The sequence below is a fragment of the Dysidea avara genome, chromosome 7 (assembly GCF_963678975.1).
Source record: "Dysidea avara chromosome 7, odDysAvar1.4, whole genome shotgun sequence".
NCBI classification, from domain to species: domain Eukaryota; kingdom Metazoa; phylum Porifera; class Demospongiae; order Dictyoceratida; family Dysideidae; genus Dysidea; species Dysidea avara.
The window spans coordinates 9,422,827-9,441,703 of NC_089278.1; the positions used below are offsets into that span (position 1 = coordinate 9,422,827).

An 18,877-nucleotide genomic window follows, 5' to 3' on the forward strand; every position below is an offset into this window, starting at 1 on the left:
GGGAAATATACAATCAGAACTACTTGTAATTATATGGAGTGGAAGGAATAGTGTAGGAGTATAGAATAGGTTAGATCTAGTATGGCCTAAGGAGGTCAGTAAGCCACATGTGCCAAGGGGTAATGCATGGTGGAAGGTGCTACCACAATTGTAAACCAGAAGTTATGGTATTGACAAAGTGACTTGATACACATTGTGGTCTATTCCACTGTATACATTTCCCAATCTGCGTTAAAGTCTCTCAAGTACTCAATATATACCAGAAGTGTACGGTTCTGCCTCACTGTAAGCTAATATAAATGTGTACGTATAAGAGTCACTCTACTGCAACTGTTCATATGAAAATGTTCATAAAACATAAGTGATTGTAACAGTTAGTTTTGCCAACACCAACTGGGCCATGTGCTTGTACAATCTGTTAACAATAATTAAATGTATCAATAAGCCATATATTTTAGGCTGCTAGTAGCAGGTGATAAATATTTAACTGCTGTTGGTGTAGCAATTATAGTTAGTATACAGTTAGTAATTAATAGTATCACATATAGCGCACTAATAGGATCATCACTACATAATTGTTTGTTTAATACAAGATCTCATTATAGCTGGTGCCAGCCAGACTAGCTAGAAGCCACTGCAATGTCTGTGGTCATTGTGTTGTAATAACTTAATGTAGTTATGGTGGATGATCTCAACAGCTGCAGCCAAACCTGTACAGCCTGTTATAGTGTGCAATATACACTGGGTGGGCCTTGAGGGTATGTTTGAATTGAGCAGTTAAGATTACATACTGTCCAACAGTAAATCTCCCATAGCTCCCTGCACCAATCCATCTGGATCCCTTGATTACATGCCATTATCTTATATGTTTCACATTGTTTTCAGTTCAATTGATTCATATTTTTTTTATTTGTTTGCTTTTTTGGAATTGACATTTTACAACAATATATTAACACACACACACAGATATAATTAAGAGAGCTTTGTTGCCTGTTACAGAACAATTTACATACACACAATCAATATAATACAATATTTACATGGAATAAACTAAAGATTGTGAAGGACTTTCCACTCCACTAGCATCTGATGGACTAGAGCTTAGGAAGCGTTCAAAGTCAAGTAACTGTCCCATAAAACTGAAGTTTGGTTGAATGTTTGATTTTCTTGCCTTGACATGATCATAAGCACCTTCCATGCTGAAGCCAAAGTGCTTCATGAGGTAAGCCAAAATAATTGTCACTGATCTTGACATTCCCGCTTGGCAATGGACAAGTACTTTTTGGTTACTTCTTCTGGCTTGCTCAATAAAGTCAAAAGCCTCATTGAAGTACATATACATGTCTACATGTGCTGCATCTTCTACTGCAATTCGTTTGTATGTGAAGCAGTCTTCATATTCATTAGGGATGTGAGCTGTGACATTTAGTACGTGTGAAATGTTCTCTCTTTGTAAGCTGTCTCGGTTAGCAGCCACTCTTCTGCAGCCAAGGTACAAGTGAGGAAGTATCTGAATTGGTGGAACTTCTTGAAGGTATGAAGGGGTTTCTGGTGTGTCCATAAACGTTGATCGTTCAGCTGCATTGAGTGAAATGTTCGAAAGCCTGAGAAATAGACTGGACGGCCTGCTTGTCAAAGTTATGTGGTCAGGACTGCATGTAGGCGATGGCGGTGGACTACAGATGCATCTGTCACTGTTAGCTTTGCTGAAATTGTCATATCCACCAGCTAGAAACGATACTTGCCTGCATTCTCTTGTCAGTTTTTTCAGCAAGTAGTAAGCAAGACTATCGTCATCAACGTAGGCAGCGTTTTCACTGTCCTTATCGCACACCACTACTTCAACAGACTCGGTGCACTTGGCTCTCCCGTACATTTCCTTGTACTCATCGGAGGGCAGCAATGATTCAATGGGGAGTGAGCCCTTTTTCAGTCTCCTCAGCATCAATCCAGTGCAATATACATTGACTGCTCCTTCAATGCAGCCAGCGTCAAAGTCACTGGAGGTTCTTGTGTCCAAAAGAAGCAGGTCACGGGAAGTACACAGCTTCTGGGAAAGGGAGCTTGCATCAATTACTTTCACCATATTGCTTACTGATAACTAACGATTGCTTGTAACTAACTAGATCTGTACCACTCTCACCTTAATTTCAAAATATATATAGTGGTGTTTCAACAGGAAATGACGTAATCACGTGAGCTACATACAAAGTCTCTCTAGGGATTCACTGTGGTTATATGGTCAATCAAAATGCATACTTATGAAACCACACAAATAGGATTGAAAGCCACACAAATGTAGATATTTTAAGTAGACTCGAACCAAATTTGGAGGTGACACGTGCATTACATCGCATTACATCACTGGCCTAGTGAAGCTGCGCAGTCTCGTGCCCAGCCGGACTCGCGGTGTTTGCGCATTAGCGCGAGCCCGGCTGGGCACGAGACTACGCACAAGACTGCCCTCTGTCTCTGCCCCAATTACTTAGAGTTGCTGAACGCGTGTTGTTTTCGGCAAGGTGAGTTCGAATATTCGTGATGAAATGATCTGTTTAACGCACCTATTGTAGTCACAGGCCATGGCTAAGTCCAAGAACCACACCAATCATAATCAAAGTAAGATTTTAAAGAGATGGCTCTTTAATTAGAACAAAGTTTACCATGTGCACATGTTTACGGTGGAAAAATGACTTGTTTAGCATACAAGGCTCACAGAAATGGAATTAAGAAACCAAAGTCGCACCGGTGTCCATCGTTGAAAGGGGTGAGCTTGTGGTAACATTTGTGTATACAAACTTGAATGAGAATTTGCAGGTTGATGCGAAGTTTTTGAGGAACCTGAGGTTTGCTAAGAAGCACAACAAGAGAAATTCACACAAGATGGACACAAGCTAATCGAAACATTGACTAAAGCAAATTGTAAATGTTACTACCGGAATTTGTTCTATATCACCTAAATATCTGTAGCGAAATATTTTTCTAACACTAAGCGCCTGTCATAGTCATAGATAATGGCGAAGAAGCGAGCTTGCATGCTGCATTGTGTGTTCGGCACGTAGGAAAATATGGCGAAGCTTAATAGAAGCAAAAGCAGGTCCAAAGTTAAGGTGTTGGAAGAAAATTTGTCGCTGCAGATTTCGGAACTTCGACAAGCAATAACTGATGCTCGTCACGGCTGGTGAGATATTATCTACGATTATAACTCACTACTATGTGCTTACAAGGATTGTGTCGGTAAATGATTGCAAATCTGTTTATTATGGTTGCTATAGAAGTGTTCTATTAAACGAGCACCATAACAATGGGTTATGACATAGCACCCCTTCCTTAGATACAGTTCTGTTTGGCGGTTTTACTTTCAAATAATGATTTGATTTCATTCTTTACACTTTGTAGCTCTATTATTCCACCGAAAACAATTGATGATTATCGACGAGACAGAGAACTATCTTTGCGCCCCCTTCTTGCAGTAAGATTCCATTTACATGTACCTGTTTACATTTATCTTATGTCACCAGGTACCAGAGATAAAACCATTTCAGGTTCAAAGTGAGATCCTCAAAAACCAGTGTGATGTCTGTCTGAAATCAGAATATTCACCCACAAATCTTGCAATACTTTTCCACCAGGTGTGCATGTATGCTTGTATATACCCTATCTACCAAGAGATATGCTTTATCATGGTGTTTAGTTCTTCTGTGACCAAATGTCGGAGCTTGTGCAGCTCAAGCACATGTTTATGGTGAGATGGACAAGGTTTTCAGCACACTCTCAACTAGTAGAAAATGTCTACAAAGACTTCCAACAGTATATGAAGTGAGTTTACTTATATAATATATTAGCCTTGCCTATGTATTGCTTTCTCAATAGGTACATCATGGCAAGATATGATGATGCGTTACATCGTGCTAGGAGACTATCGGCAGCTAGAGATTATTTACTGGCCAATAAAAGCCCTCCAGCTAGTCTAGTGCAATGTGATGATGTACTAATATATTTACAATGGCTAGTGTATCACTTGCACACCACCAAAATGTCATCAGCATACCTCACAGTAAGCCATTGACCAATATCACGTATCATTAGTTTGAGGTGATGGCACAGTTAAGTTGTAAAATTAGTTTATGCTTTGGGGAGATTCTCTGTAAGCATGTAGAAACATCTACCGCAAATTTGTCCCATCATGTCGAGCATGCATGCTGACATTGTGTCAACTTTGTTGGTTGTTTACAAACTCAATACGTTGCTATTGTTACTTGTCTCTTCTAGCTAATACACTGGCTGCCACAGCTGCATATGGAGAAGCTGGGTACCTTCATCAGACAGGCCGTGGAGGTGGGACCTAATCTTAGGACATCAATGGTAAGAAGCAGCCTGTATAAAAGTGAAATATTTGGTTGCCTGAAGCCTTCACTAATAAGACAGTCATTGGTAGGGCTTAATCCAATTTGGGATGTATTGCTTAACTTGGCCAAGAATTTTTAAAGGAGCCATGTCCTGAATGCTGTGGCCAGTCACACTCATTGGGATTCAGATCATATATACTAAATTTTTTGTCTAATACAATTTGCAGAAACAAGCTGAAAAAACAGTTCATCAGACAGAATGGGAAACATTTAATAGAAGGCGACGTAACAGGCTGGGAGCACAGCAGCATGGAGACAACCATGCTGCCACATTTGAGTCATCAATGCTATCCAACACAACTCCACTGGTTCAAGCATCTAAAAGAGCAACCGTGAATGGCAATGGCAACGCGACTAGTGCCAGTTATCAGTCAACTAATATTGATGAAGATAACTTATTCCCTGTTCCTCTATCACAATCTGTGCCACATCACTCCACAGATACTTCTGATCTCAAGATATTACTGCAACACTTATTGAACTACTATTCCATAAATGTGGTAAGAAGCATTACATAATGGAGAGGAACTAATTAATTCATGGCCTTATATGTGTGATATCCACTTACTATATATGTAGTCTGCTGAGGTCACCAGTTATGCTGATGAGCTTCAGTTATATTATCATGCCACAAAGAAGTTCAGGAGTGTACACCAGAAACAGGAACACCAGTTTCATTGTCCTACTTATGGAAGTCCGTTGGAAGTATGTACACTCGTACTCCTCCCCTGTTATAAACACTGTGATTTATTCTCTGTGTAGCCTGATTCCAGTGGGCCATCCAGCAATAGGGACCATTCACATCATGGCCAGAAGTTGTTCAGGAAGCATGCTAACTGGCTGTTATTTGTTACGTTGAAGTCAGTTTGTGTTGACATTGTGTTTGACATTGTTTGTTGGCTTGTTTACTGTAGGCCGGACAGAGATCCACAGTATGTGATGTCACTGCTAAAGATGAGGGATAGTATTAAGCAAGTTGATCCTGTAGGTCACAAACTATGTCATAAACACTGTGCCATGTTGTGTTGTGTTTTTGTAGCTGTTATCAGTGCATTCCAAGTGTCTTCATTTGAGAAATGTGCAGGTAAATTTATGGGATGGGTCTGTTGGTTAAAATCACCTTTTACAGCTAACCCAGTTTGTTTAGCCGCTCATTTTGTCAGCACTAAATAAGACTTTGGTGGAAAATTGCGTGACAGTGTGGTTGCTTAAGTACACTCTTGCACAACCATTTCTGTGTGGGGGTAGTATAAGCTTTGGTTTTAGCACTAAATACCAACTACTATATAGAGAAAACCACAATACTTACTTCATCCTGTGACCTGGATATAGTTTTGTGTCGCTATTTGTGTACAAGTGTGCATGCGTTTACTCACTGTGGTTTTCTGTTACTTGCCCAGAGGGCTATTTATGCTCTTAAACAACATGCAACTGTGGTGAGAACCCAGCCAAAGGTACACCCAGTGTCCGTCACTTCACACAAAACAGCACATGATTCCATGCTGATTTGGAAGGCACTGTACCAAGGCCTAGATACCAGGGAGTAAGAACACTAAGCCACTTTAATGTGCCAATACTCACATATACATGCATGTAGTCCCAGAAAAGAGGACAAAACTGAGGATGAGAAAACACATGATGATTTTGGTGACATGAATTCACTTCACTCAACATTTTTAACATCAGTCCCTGGCGGTAAATTCTACTCTGTCATGGTGCGTATTATCTTCTTCCTCTACACAGGTTATGATTCTAATAAGGTAACGCATGACAACAGCAAAGATGGCATGGATGTGTCCAGTGCTCTGAAGTTGATCAGCCATGAAGAAGGAAGAAAGATCAGCAGTAAGGCACATTCAGTGATCAAGGATGCCTACTTTGCTTTCCTATTGTTGCGCCATATACGGATCCGAGACCTAATGATAAAGGTCCCCTTTATAACAGCATAGCAATTTATTCATGTGTATCTTGTTTTGCACAGTGCCTGTATATTCTAAACTACTTTCGTTCTATTGAGAGAACTATCACCATAAACTGTGAAGGATTGTCGCTCGAACTCAACACCTCAGAAGAGTCGAAACTAAAGAGGGATGGCAATGGACTGATCTCTCATGCCCATCTCCACCACACACCTGCCGATTACATGTATGAAACCTGCAGCTACACATAATCTTGTAGTGATAATGTACCAGCCTTGTGTTGTAAAATTCTAACTACATAGATTAGTTGAGAATCCTATTCAGTGTTGTAAAAAACTGAATTGAAATGGCTTGTTTGGTATTTCTGGTTTTTGTAGGAGTCAATTGGACACTTGCAATGATTAATGGCCAAATATTGGCCATCTGTCAGTGGCCAATGACTGGATAGTGAATAATGTTATGGCTTCGCTTAAGTAAACTGCTTGCTAATGGTTTTCTCATGCAGTGTGTTGTTTGATGTTGTTGTACGTGTTACCCTTCTGTGTGCTTACTCATGGTGCTGTCAATATCTCTCCCCACCCCCCTCCCCACAGTGTGTCAGAGCATGATTTCATGACCCACATGGAGGTAGAAAATCATGACGATTACTACACATTTGAGACAGACGGACGTATCATTGTCAGTGATTCCACTGGGACTAACATCATTTATGATGCTGCTTTGGTTGACCTAAGGTAGGTACAGTACATCTTGCAACTAGTCCATGTTAGAACAATACACAGTATATGGCTACAAACAGCAACATCATTTTTTTCATGGTAACTTTTGGCACCACTAACCCACAAGCTACTTGTTAAAACAAACCAAGATGCTTATGTTTGGTCTAGATCTGGCACTGTATGACATGTAAAATCTTGCTGGATCCCTGCAAATGTACAAGTGCTGTTTACATGTGATGTTTAAGATTTAATTAGTGATTTATTCTTTGATGGGTTATTTGCAGAGACCTAGAGTCAGAATTGTTGATTGTCGGTTCTTATTACATCATGAAGAATGTGGTCTCCCAGCCTGATGAAGTAAGCCATCCTTACCATCTGTTCATTGGCTGACCTTCTTGTACCTTTAGTCAATGGACATACCTGGTTACAGCCAGAAAAACACAGACAGGTTTGGTGTACTGCTTGACTTGTGGGCTTGTGAACTTGGCTACCTGGAGAAGAAAAAGAAGGTATACCTCTTAATGGCCACAGTGATTTTCACTCATTTTTTTAAGCTGGTTGACTGCTACTTGGAAGCATACCATCAAACTAGCAACAAGAGTGAAAAGAAGTTGGTGGCTCAGGTATGCAATAGTAGTCAGCTGATCAAGAATGAAAGAATGAACTTTATATGTCACAGTTCCTCTGTGTAATACTAGGTGCTATTCCCTTATTCTGGTGCGTCACAGCTTCCTCTCCAGTCTGTAGTACCATAATACCGGACGATGTCCTATAATGGTATTCAGTGTGAAATACCTCATCAGGGCATGTGATCTGTGAATATTGATATGGCCCATTAGCAGACCAATATTCAACTGCCTGTGGGTAGCCACATCTTGTAGTATACCATGTTGTTGATTGTAGCTCAGCTGCCACTGTTACACACAGTGTAGACCAGTAATGATATTTACTGCACTAATAGACATGCATTGAATATCTGATTTTTTTTCTCCTGACTGGAGGCACCATTCTGTTTACCTGGCTCTTTTGTTTTACCTAGGTCATCACTGATGTGTTTGCTGCCAGACCAAGGTATGATTCTGGAAAGAAATACTTCACTGAGCTGTACCAGTTGGAGTGTACCTGCTTGAGAGCTAACCAATCTCTGACGCAGAGCCTGCTCACAAAGCTCCTCACTGATGAGAGAAGTTACAACCAGCAAGTCTGCAGCAGCGAGCACTGCCATGCAGCACCATTCAGCCCTGCCTACCCACTGGTTGCAAAGCAGTTGGTGTGTCTCGTTGGGGATCAGGTGACCACAGTCCCTGTCCACATCATGGAGACAAACTCATCATTATCTATGATCTCAAGATTGCCTGCTTCTATGGCTCATTCCCTCTCAGAGTTGGTCAGTTTTGCTGCTTTAACCACAGAGTGCAACAGTATATGTAACAGTGCAGCAGTTTTGTGGTTTGTAGGGAGATAAGTTGGGACTTTTTTCTAATGTAACACTATAGTTGTGTGTATACATTGAAGCCATTACAGTATTATATTTTTATGGGCCACTTCATACTGTGATATCAGTGACAAGTGCACATTATATAAACAGCCAGGATGAAATAACACTCGCAATGTAACATGTTCTTTCAGATTTCAGCAATGCTAAGATTTAAATACAGTATCCATATAGCAATAAATATTACCATTATATCATAATGGTTTGTTTTAGATACATTTGTGTATTAGTGTATACATAAGTACTAACTTATTGCAGTGCACTGTGTTGTCTCTAGGTACAAACGTTCCACATTACTAATCCATCTATAATTGTCCAGCTACATCAAGAACTGTTGTATGTTGCACAGACGGAGCTGGAGAACAGGCCTATACTTGGGGCTGACCATTCTACCATTGTGCAGAGCCAAGTAAGGCAGCCCTGTATTGATTAACATTATGCAATCTTCATAACTGACCAGAATTTTGAATTGTATATTTAGAAAATCAGAGCATTTTTTTTATTCTGAAACTATGAGGCACTGACACAGCAGTTGTCTTAGAAATATTTTCATGGGGTTTAGAGTGGTGAGGTGTATATGACCAATATAACTGGTCTGCATTACTGTACAATTGGTGATCATTAGTGGCCAATGGACCTTTATTAAGTGGTAGGAAGGGTAAGTGGCTAAATTGTACACTTTTGTATGGTAAAGAGAGATTTTTAAACATATGGTCCCTTGTGCTCTTGATTTTTTTCAAGTGTCCCTGTATCAACCACAAGATGGCTTCTTTTTCCAAAGCAATCTTTCATCTCTTAGGAGATACAATTTCACTGTTCAAGGAATGAACATGTAGCCCAGACCCAACCTTATAACTGCTGATAATTATTCTCTTACCAGCATTGCTCCATGGTATCTGACAATGACATTGTATTTTCAGTTAGGTGGGCTGCAGTAGTGGTATTTCATAATGACGCTGCTTTACTGACATCTAGTCACATACAAGTACATACAAGCGTATTCCCTACATGACACATGTATGTAGCTCTTCTCTACAAATCGGTGTACAAATCACCCCTGTAATTTCTTATACTAATAATTTGTTCAATAAATTGTTTTTATCTTTGCTTGTAGTTGTTCTGTGAGGCATTTGTGGAAGACCCTCACTTAATGGCTACCGTGTGCACTGCATACAGCCAACAGGCAGCCAGTAATAAAGAACTTGGGGCAGCAGAACGCCAGTCACTACAGCTTCAAGCATGGTGTGACACACTTCAGGTTTGTGTGACGTGCTCGAGTGTCCCATTGTATTGCCCACAGTGTCCCATATCACACTTAGCACAGTTTTGTCTTCATGTAACACTTGTAGTACACATACCAGTGTCATTTATCATGAGTGTGTCTTCTTGTAACAATATCATTGTTACACAAAGTATGTTGCGGTATAATCTTGTTAAAATAAATTTGCTGAATGGATTGTGGTTAGTAATAAACATCCTGTGTCATATTACCACTTGTAAACTGTAAACCCATCAAGTATTCCATTGTTATTTTCCTGTTGTTAGTTGTACATATATGGTGAAATATGTTGTTGAGTAATCTTAACACTACTATTGTAGCTAATCACCTCCAGACACAGTATGCTCATGACAGCTACAGAGACAGCCATATTGAGTATGGTGTATGTGGGCCAGCTGAGGTCCCTGGACCAGGAGATGTGTCATGCTCACATGCGATGTGTGCCATTTGGCCAGAAGCATACTAAGTCAACCCCGAGTGACTTCTCACTGGATAAACCATTGTGTAATGATGATGATGCTAACCTAGACAGGTACTGTACAATTGGCTGAACTAAAGTTGAAGAAAACGGAAAGTTTGATAAACTTTTCAACACCACAGCGTTTAACCTTGGTTAAACACTGTGTTTTATATGCCCCTAATTTATACTTGGTTAAACACTGTGTTTTATATGCCCCTAATTTATACTTGGTTAAACACTGTGTTTTATATGCCCCTAATTTATACTTGGTTAAACACTGTGGCGTTAATTACCTTAGCTCAAAATATCGATGCGGCAACTATTCAAACTCAACCACTACATGATACTCGGCAATGATGTTTAAATAATTTTAAAATCAATTTGTGGTACCACTCAAGTGCTGCTACTATTCAAGGTGCAATGGTCAACCAAGCAGATACGGTACTCCCAACATTTATCTGCCAAATGCTTAACGAAAAAAGCATTTTGTTTGCGAAGAAAGTGTGTACCCAAGTGTGTTTTTGTGTTTAGTGTTGTATGTTTACCGTGTATATGCTGTAGTGTTCTGTGTATTGCTCCAAGGTGCAAAATCATGTCGGGAAAGATGTCGGAACCTCCACAATACTCTACAACACACACACACAACACAACAATGCATGTAACAAGTTCAAGTACACATGTCAGAACTACACACATGTTATGCATACAATCAACTTAATCCTTGTTCCTTTGAATTCAAGGCATACCTATGCAGTCATACAACCCAGTACAATGTTTGCCAAATTGTGAGTGTGCATGAATGTAGTGTTTGTGTGTACTTTGTACTTAATGACCACAGTTTGCTACAGATCACTACTACACCTCAATATCCTGTTGTACTAAAAACCATTTATTCATTACATTGTGAAAACTAAACCACTGTCAGCACCACTGTACTGTAAAATTGTTCCGTCTGTAAAGGGTGTACCATTAGTGCTATTCATTAAGACTTATCATTGACAATTTGTCACTGTTTTGTTTAACATTGCTACCATCAGACTGCATTCTTGCGTAATTCAGGTATTCGCCAGCTGCTGCTGCCACCTTGGGCATCCATGAATTAGACGACCAGGTGGTTGGCAAGTTTTCCTTTCACTGCAGAGAAGCAGTGATGAAGATTTTGACGACTGCTGGAGGGTTGGAGAACCTTCAGATCTCTTTGATGGCAGAGGTTGAGAGAGTTAGATTGTAGTTGAGTGTTTCAACCTCTTGTCTAGGTTGCTCATAGGAATTGTCTACTGATTGTTAGTCAGCGAAACTCAATGCTGTTGCTAGGTCTAATGGTTCTGGAATGGGCCAGTAACTCGAGCGAGACAGATGGGTATGGTGTGTGTGTGTGTGTGTGCATGCGTGACTGTGTGTGTACGTGCGTATGCATGTGTATCATCTTTACCCCTTAACTTTATCTCAGGGAGCAAGTGTCACTAAGCAAATTATCCCTGTCATGTCAGGCAAGCAACCAGCCAGCAGCTCAGTTGGCATTTCTACCAGTTAAAATGAAGAAAATGACATTTGCTTCTATTCAAAGATTCAAGGTATGCTAGTCTACGTGTGTGTGCGAATACTTCTTCCATCCTGTTGTCAATTGAGTGTCGCATAGTTTGTTAATGTACACCAATACTTCAGGCATTTTTAATTTTAAGTATCATATAGCTGATCGTTGGTAGATGTAATACCAGACCACAGGTATCGGTGGAATTTGTAGCTTTCGGTTTTCAAGACTGTGTTTGCAAAATGTGGGCTTGTATTGTATATCACAGATATGTATGTTTGCACCATTGATATACTTCATGACATATCTCACAGACTCCCCTGCGAGATCATATGCTGAATGAGTTTGCCAACAAGCCAAGTCATATATTTAAGAGTACAACTGATGAGGCTAAGGCCAGACGGCAAGTCATAACTGAGTACTGCAAAAACCTGATGCGTCTGCTGTCACCACTCTCTCTTAAAACCCAGGTCTGTTGTGCTACTATGAATGGTGATAAACTGCTACTATTTACTTATTGTTGTTGTAGCTTTTTAAGTACTACGATAGCCTGCAACAAATGCTGTGCCAATTCCCAGCTACCAAGTAAGACTATAATTAACTATAGTACCCTGCCCTCTTTTAATACAATTATTAGATGGATATATACATATGGTTTGTATTGACTGAATAGGCTCTGTTATATATATACTGTAGGTTGGCTTTCTATTCACTGCCAATATGTATGTCTACAAGTGCGTTATTGTACATAGTTTAGTCTGTATATATGTTAGGACTACAGTGAAAAGGGTTCATTTATAAACAGAGCCATTTGCTATGCATAGAAATTATAAAAAGAAGCACGCTCCTTTAAGAGCGAGTTCTTTCAATCAAGCCATTTGCTGTATAGGGAAGCCTTCTTCATGGTGGGATCAGATATCAGTCATCTCTTTGGTGCCGAGCCGAAGAAACCATTGGATTCTGACACACCGTTGCTGCCTGATTCAAGGTATGAGCTGATGCATAGTTTAATGATTCTCTGAGTCATGATTGGCATCTTACGTACTGCTTCATTGTTCTCCTAGGCAATCCCGATCCAGACCTCAAGCTCTGCTAAGCAGTGATGGCAACCAGCTCATGAATATTTGGTTTATTCCTCATGTCACTGAGGTCATTATTATTACTTCACTTGATCAAAACCCACACATGCAAACACTAATAGTTCCAATTTGATCTGTCTACAGTGCAACCTGTTTATTAATATGGGGACCTGCATGAACAGGACACTGGGGTAAAATGGTCCCTTAGTACATAAACTGACCCGGAAAATCTGGACACCTTATATGAAAGTGTCCATACTTCACAGGTTTCACCAATTCTATAAGTAGTAGTGCTACATAGTTTTGTATTGAATAAATGTATGTGTGTTATATGTTATCATTTGTTTGATTGTTTTTCTTTTCCGTTGGGAACAGATTCTTTTGATGTTTGATGGTGTATCCTTGACCAAGTGCTGTGATGCTCTGACAACGGCACTGGTAAGTTGCCTCAACTACTAATAGAGACACAAGAAATAGCAAAGCCACACACACGAAATAAAGCAAAGCCTTCGGCTACTGTATACATAATGACTACCCGGTAGAATACAACACACGCGCACACGCACACACACAGACTTTGACACTATTAGCCAGTCTATTGAGTTGTATATGCCACTAAACATACATTTTACCTTGGGCTTTAATTTCTATAATGTGTTTGTGATACGCCTTAGTTTATCAACATTCATTTATTTAGAGCAGACACTTGTGAAGTTCTATTATTGAACTGTTTACTATTGCTCCCTGTATCAATGTCATTACAAGAGAGTCGCCCTTCCTGTTACCCAGACTGATATCATCACTTCAGAATGATGATGTCACATTAATGCTTGCTTGTAACGAACACTTCACTTGCTCAATGTACCTACAGTATCATGTATGCATGTTGTACTACCTCTACACCCATGACATGTGTGGAATGTATGATATCCTCTTGCAGGCAATGGTGTCAGCGTTGCACAGCATAGTGTCCTACACGTGTGCATATGCTTGGCTGGGCAGTAGTGGGTGTCTCACTGACAGTGAACAAGGTGGAGCAGAATGGGGTGGACTAGAGGGTGTAGGTAGGCATTTTTTGAGCATCCTCGTGTGATGTTACCATACACTGTGTCTAGGTGTTGAGTTGAATGATTTACAGACTATCATTACTGGACTGGATGATCCTAGTTCGCCGTCACAAGTTGCCGAGTGCTTGTCACTACGCAGAGAAGTGATGTTCCTCAAGCACGAGCTGGTGATGCGTTACTACCTCAAAAACACTTTCCTGTCTGCTGAAAACATGTCTGCCTTTCACACATTAACTATGTGTTCATCTGCTGCTCTGGATAAACTCTCTAATGCACCCAGGTTGTCTCAACACAGTCATACAAGCTCTTTACTATCACTCCATCTTCCAGACCTAGCATACAGTACCCACAGATGCTCCTACCGGGACCCCTTACCAGTACAGATGAAAAGTCATCAACTCTTTTTCCGTGGAGAACCTTTTTAGTGCAGTGAGTGTGTTGTATACAGATTAGTATATTAACAGTTCATAAATTCATCCCCCTTATTCTCTCACTAGGTCAGGACCTTATGTGGCTGCTACAACTGACTATCATGATACCAGTTCTTATGTTTCCATATCACTGGCAGTGCTGAGTCCAGTTGATAGGTAAGGCTGCCTACTCCAGTCTAGTAAGACTTCCAGTGTCATTTCATATCATATCATCGTATATGCTGTTTATTCCTGTTTGTGTAGACATTAAGTTTTCACATATTAGCTGCTGTAATTACATCACTCTAGGTGTGTCGCCAATGGTGAGCTACTCAGCATGTCACTGCTTCTGGAGGAGGTGGCATTGAGTCAGATTGCTGAGCAATACGATGTTGCAACACGTAGTGAGAGTGCATCAACCTTTTATGCCCGCTCACAGAAGCTGTCCGAGCATGGCATCTCCAGAAGTATCGGCAGTCAATCCAGTAATGTGTCAATGACGAATAGGGCCAGACACATACCTACCAGCATGAGCACCCTCCAGCCCTACCTTCATACGCCACCTTTAGAGGGACACACCATCCTTAAGGACTTTCTACAAAAGTCCTCGCAGCTTGAAGTACTCAAAGATGAGTGGGGTAGCGAATTTCTGCCTAACAGAGGACCCTGCACTGCTAAGCAATGTAAAGTGTTCCAGTAAGTTCAGATTGCAGCTGTAATCTTTGTTATTTGTGTGTACTTTTGTGTAGAGACATGTATCATAACAAGGTGTTGCTGCCAGCTAAGAGAGTCATTGCCAAAAGGAGGTACACCAGAGCTACTAAAGTTCACTTGGAAGGAGTGAGTGTGCATCACATGCCACACACACTATGCACACGTATACAGACTACATGCTCACACACTTATGCACATAGCCTTCAGCTGCTGTGCTGTGGCATAGTCATGCCTACCCAGTGAACTGGAATTCCTGTGTGAGTCAGTGCAGCAAATCTTCCTAGGGCACACACACGCGCATGCATACTCACTACACATACACACACAACATACATACTTAAACACCATGTGCTCTATGTTAGGATGCAATGGATGATACCATCTCAGTCATCACCGATGTCACTGATGCACAAGTGGAGACAGGGGACGTTAACTTAGATATGATAGAGAACTGGAATGAGCTGGAACTGAGGGAAGCTCAGGTAAGCATCACACTTGTATTTCTGGTAGAGTTTATGAGCACCAATTCTTTTCAGATCACTCGACTCTTGACATTACTTGACAATCGCTTGATTCAAGATGAGATCAAGCAGTTATCCAAAGATGTGTCACTGGTAATGCATGAAGGAGAACGAGATGACACTAGCCTGCCACTGGACCTATGGAAGAAACCTGTGAGACTACATGTTAACTATGTACATAGTGTATTAGATTGTTTGTAGGCCATGAAGGAATTGACTGGATTCTTCAGGCCAAAGGTTATGGAGAGCTTTACTTCCGATCTGCAGTCCAATATGAAGGACAAAGGACACAGTTGGGAGATCTCAAAGGTAATATGATATGGTTAAACTACCACTGCCACTACTACTTATTTAAACAGAGAGATTTGTCATCTTCTTTGGAGTACCTGACTGCTCTGATGTTAGCCAGGGAGAAAGAGACTTACCAAATGTAGGGGTGTTGTGTCCATTTTGTGTAATGTTGCAACACACACATTGCCGGTAGGTATGCATCTTACTATGAAGCTATTTTGAGAGGACAGTATCATCATTTGTACCTTAAAGAACAGGTTAGAATGGCTTAGGAGAAGAGGAGGTTGACTTTATTTCACAGGAAGTAGAACACTGCAGGCACTTGGCACGGCTGAGGGCAGCTGACGATGTAGGGGAGCTGTTGATGTTTGCCTCTGCTCAAACTCACAACCTCATTTTAGGTACATTTGATTGCCATTTGAGTTCTGTTTATATGTTGTTCTTCAAACATAGAAGTGACTGCCCTTCGTGCTAAGATAGCTGAGCTACACCTTAAGCTCTCCTCGCAGCAGAAGCTAGTCACACAACATGCCATGGAGCAGTATAATACCCTAGTCTCCAATCTCTTCAACACTTCATTCTCTATCAAAGCTCAGTATGAAAGATACAGGTAATAGTCTGTCAGTCTTCTTCATCCATATATAGTTGGGAAATATAACACTTCCTTTTGTGTCCAATGGAGACAAAGAAAACAACACACTCCTGCTATTGGTTAAGTCATGTTTCTTTTATTGCTCTATGGGCTATTAACTGCAGTAAATGCTTGCTAAAGCATGAACATTTCCTTAAGCTAAATGTGTTTTATTTCTCTTTGTTTCAGAGGTAACTTGTACAGAGATGTGATAGATAATTTACAGGAGGCACGACATAAGGCAGCCGAGGAGGTGCGGAAACTCAAAGAGAAACTGGATATGCCAGCATCAGGTGAAAACAAACAAAAGAAATCAAACAAAATACCCTGATTGTTGCCTCCTCTCTTCCTCTCCCTCAATAGTAGAGGATCCAACAATGACCACTATTAAAGCTGATGAGACTCATAAGATACAGTCTGAAAACTTGAACTTGAATAAAGCTGTAAGCCCTGTCAGTCAGTGTTGCAATAGTATTTTCTATTGTACTCTTAAGGTGTTGTGTATGAGAGCATTAGGGAACTGGCACTCCAACCAGACAGCACTCGCTAACAAAAGACAGGTGAGAAACATGCAATCGACACAGCCACAGTCATGTGATTGTATGCAACTTTAGCTGGAGGAGATAGGTGAAGAACTGTCAGCAGCAAGACAGGAGCTTCTCTCACACAAGTTGACTTCTTCAGAGGAGATAATATCATACAAGCAACAAGTGAAGACACTGCAGAAGGTGTGATCACTGTAATTCAAATGGTGATCAGTGAATCTTTTCAGGAGTTGATCAAGACTAAGAAACAATGTGATACACTCACTAAGCAATTAGAAGAAGAGGTAAGTGAAATCTTTATCTAGTAATAAAGTTCAAGAAAATTGTTTTCATTTGTAGCGGCAAAGAAAATCCCACCCATCAAAGTCCTCCAGCAAGGGCCAGGTAAGCCAGTGGTTGAGTTGTATACAAGATCAGGTCATCACATACTCTATATCACAGGAGGATTATCCAACATCTAAACTGGACCAGATGCAGAGTACAAGAATCAACCAATTGGTCAGTATAGCCACACAAGAATTTTTTTAGCTAAGTAGCTGTGCTTGCGGACTGTCTCAGTTTTTGTGTTTATAATTGTCTGTGTTGACATACATAGGTACAAGAATTGGAAGAAAAAGATGGTGTACTAAAGACTCTATTGGGTGAGTACTAGTTTTTATTTCAGTTGTTTTATGGTGACTGCATGCTAACGTGTAGATTCTTGTGGAGCTGAGAAAAAGCTGACAGAAATTGAAATGCTGAAAAATAAAAAGGTGTTTTTCACATTGTTTAAGTGTGTGAAAATACTCCATGTTTTTTAAACAACAGACACTGAAACAAATCAAGCAACAACTTACCCATGAGAGAACAATGAAACACGATGCATTCCACAGGGTGGAAGAGCTTCTTTCTCAAGTACATGACCTCGACAGGACAAACACAAGAATGGCCATTACAGCCTCAAAAGGTCAATGGCTATTATAATATTTCTGATGTTAATTAACCTTATCACCTACTATTACCAGCAACCCGATCCACTACTGGGATACCTTCTCACGTTCACCACAACAGAGCTATCACAAGCCACAGCTTCCATAACTACCCAAAGACTACTACTGGCGACAGCGGTACATCACTATTTCAATGTGTAGTATATTCACTGCATATATGGTTGTAGGCAGTGGTGTATCACCTCGAGTAATCCAAAGGCTCAAATCTGTATGTTAAAATGATGTATGGCATGTGTCTGAATACCATACTTGTAGAACCAGGCTAAGCTACGCACGCCAACAGCCTCTGAAATTGTTGAGATGAATCGTGAGATTGATGCCCTCAAGTTAATCTAGTTTAGGCAAAATTAGAAATTTATCATTGTACATAGCCTGTGTATCTAGTTGTGTATATGTAAAGACAACAATTTAACCCACACCACAAACAGTGCAGTACTTGTAAATCACTCACAGTTCAATTATTTATTGGCAATTCTAAATAAGTGTGTGTTATATTAGAGTGATTATACCGATACTTTTGTGTTAACAAATTAAGAGTGCAGGCAGTGCTTGCTCATACCCTCAGGTTTGGCTTATTAAAAAATACCATGACAAACGGCCTTCAATAAAACCACAGCAACAAAAATACAGTACATCCCCATTACTAATATAAAGTGACCCAACATCTTCCTTACCATATATGAACACTGCACATGACTAATACAGCCAAGTGATATAGATCAAATGTGGCTGACAGCATATAACACCTTCCTTCTGACATTTCTTAGTAACAGCATATTTTATTACTGTGTCATGAGTTGTAATGTGAGTTGTAATGTGAG

At 40.3% G+C, this 18,877-nt stretch overlaps 2 protein-coding genes across 4 annotated transcripts; one reads left to right on the top strand and one right to left on the bottom strand.

Annotated features, from left to right (window-relative positions):
* Window positions 1-875: 875 nt before the first annotated feature.
* Window positions 876-2,142, bottom strand: LOC136259941 (dual specificity protein phosphatase 6-like). Its single transcript, XM_066053518.1, has one exon. It carries the CDS (start codon window positions 2,084-2,086, stop codon window positions 1,037-1,039), a length of 1,050 nt encoding a protein of 349 aa, XP_065909590.1. The 5' UTR covers window positions 2,087-2,142; the 3' UTR covers window positions 876-1,036.
* A 748-nt stretch (window positions 2,143-2,890) lies between these two features.
* On the top strand, window positions 2,891-18,538 carry LOC136259899 (uncharacterized). 3 transcript variants are annotated; one of them, XM_066053453.1, is made up of 57 exons: window positions 2,891-3,178; window positions 3,397-3,469; window positions 3,519-3,629; window positions 3,692-3,816; window positions 3,871-4,054; window positions 4,270-4,362; window positions 4,574-4,906; window positions 4,986-5,111; window positions 5,169-5,266; window positions 5,321-5,390; window positions 5,446-5,490; window positions 5,807-5,949; window positions 6,004-6,101; window positions 6,150-6,334; window positions 6,388-6,551; window positions 6,919-7,059; window positions 7,329-7,401; window positions 7,452-7,553; window positions 7,599-7,667; window positions 8,084-8,431; window positions 8,817-8,948; window positions 9,654-9,797; window positions 10,139-10,350; window positions 11,338-11,488; window positions 11,535-11,638; window positions 11,729-11,852; window positions 12,124-12,279; window positions 12,339-12,394; window positions 12,699-12,797; window positions 12,874-12,958; window positions 13,264-13,326; window positions 13,829-13,952; window positions 14,004-14,235; window positions 14,286-14,384; window positions 14,453-14,542; window positions 14,675-15,061; window positions 15,115-15,205; window positions 15,442-15,561; window positions 15,616-15,753; window positions 15,802-15,909; window positions 15,960-16,030; window positions 16,085-16,148; window positions 16,193-16,292; window positions 16,345-16,501; window positions 16,712-16,815; window positions 16,886-16,965; window positions 17,017-17,082; window positions 17,137-17,250; window positions 17,295-17,351; window positions 17,407-17,451; window positions 17,509-17,565; window positions 17,663-17,708; window positions 17,764-17,819; window positions 17,875-18,013; window positions 18,072-18,173; window positions 18,224-18,264; window positions 18,312-18,538. In XM_066053453.1, exons 1-57 carry the CDS (start codon window positions 3,066-3,068, stop codon window positions 18,390-18,392), a joined length of 6,789 nt encoding a protein of 2,262 aa, XP_065909525.1. In that variant the 5' UTR covers window positions 2,891-3,065; the 3' UTR covers window positions 18,393-18,538. The 3 variants fall into 3 exon arrangements, with proteins under 3 accessions (XP_065909525.1, XP_065909527.1, XP_065909526.1); XM_066053455.1 differs by having other exon boundaries at window positions 16,889-16,965; XM_066053454.1 differs by having other exon boundaries at window positions 6,004-6,098.
* Window positions 18,539-18,877: the final 339 nt, after the last annotated feature.

What these genes read in the sequence shown, in the direction of transcription:
- LOC136259899 (XM_066053453.1), top strand. Translation starts at nt 3,066, where the DNA reads ATGGCGAAGCTTAATAGAAGCAAAAGCAGGTCCAAAGTTAAGGTGTTG. An exon ending in AGATCTCTTTGATGGCAGAG is followed by an intron (nt 11,489 to 11,534) that starts GTTGAGAGAGTT and finishes CCTCTTGTCTAG; the next exon opens with GTTGCTCATAGGAATTGTCT. An exon ending in TGCCAATTCCCAGCTACCAA is followed by an intron (nt 12,395 to 12,698) that starts GTAAGACTATAA and finishes TTTGCTGTATAG; the next exon opens with GGAAGCCTTCTTCATGGTGG.
- LOC136259941 (XM_066053518.1), bottom strand. Translation starts at nt 2,086, where the DNA reads ATGGTGAAAGTAATTGATGCAAGCTCCCTTTCCCAGAAGCTGTGTACT.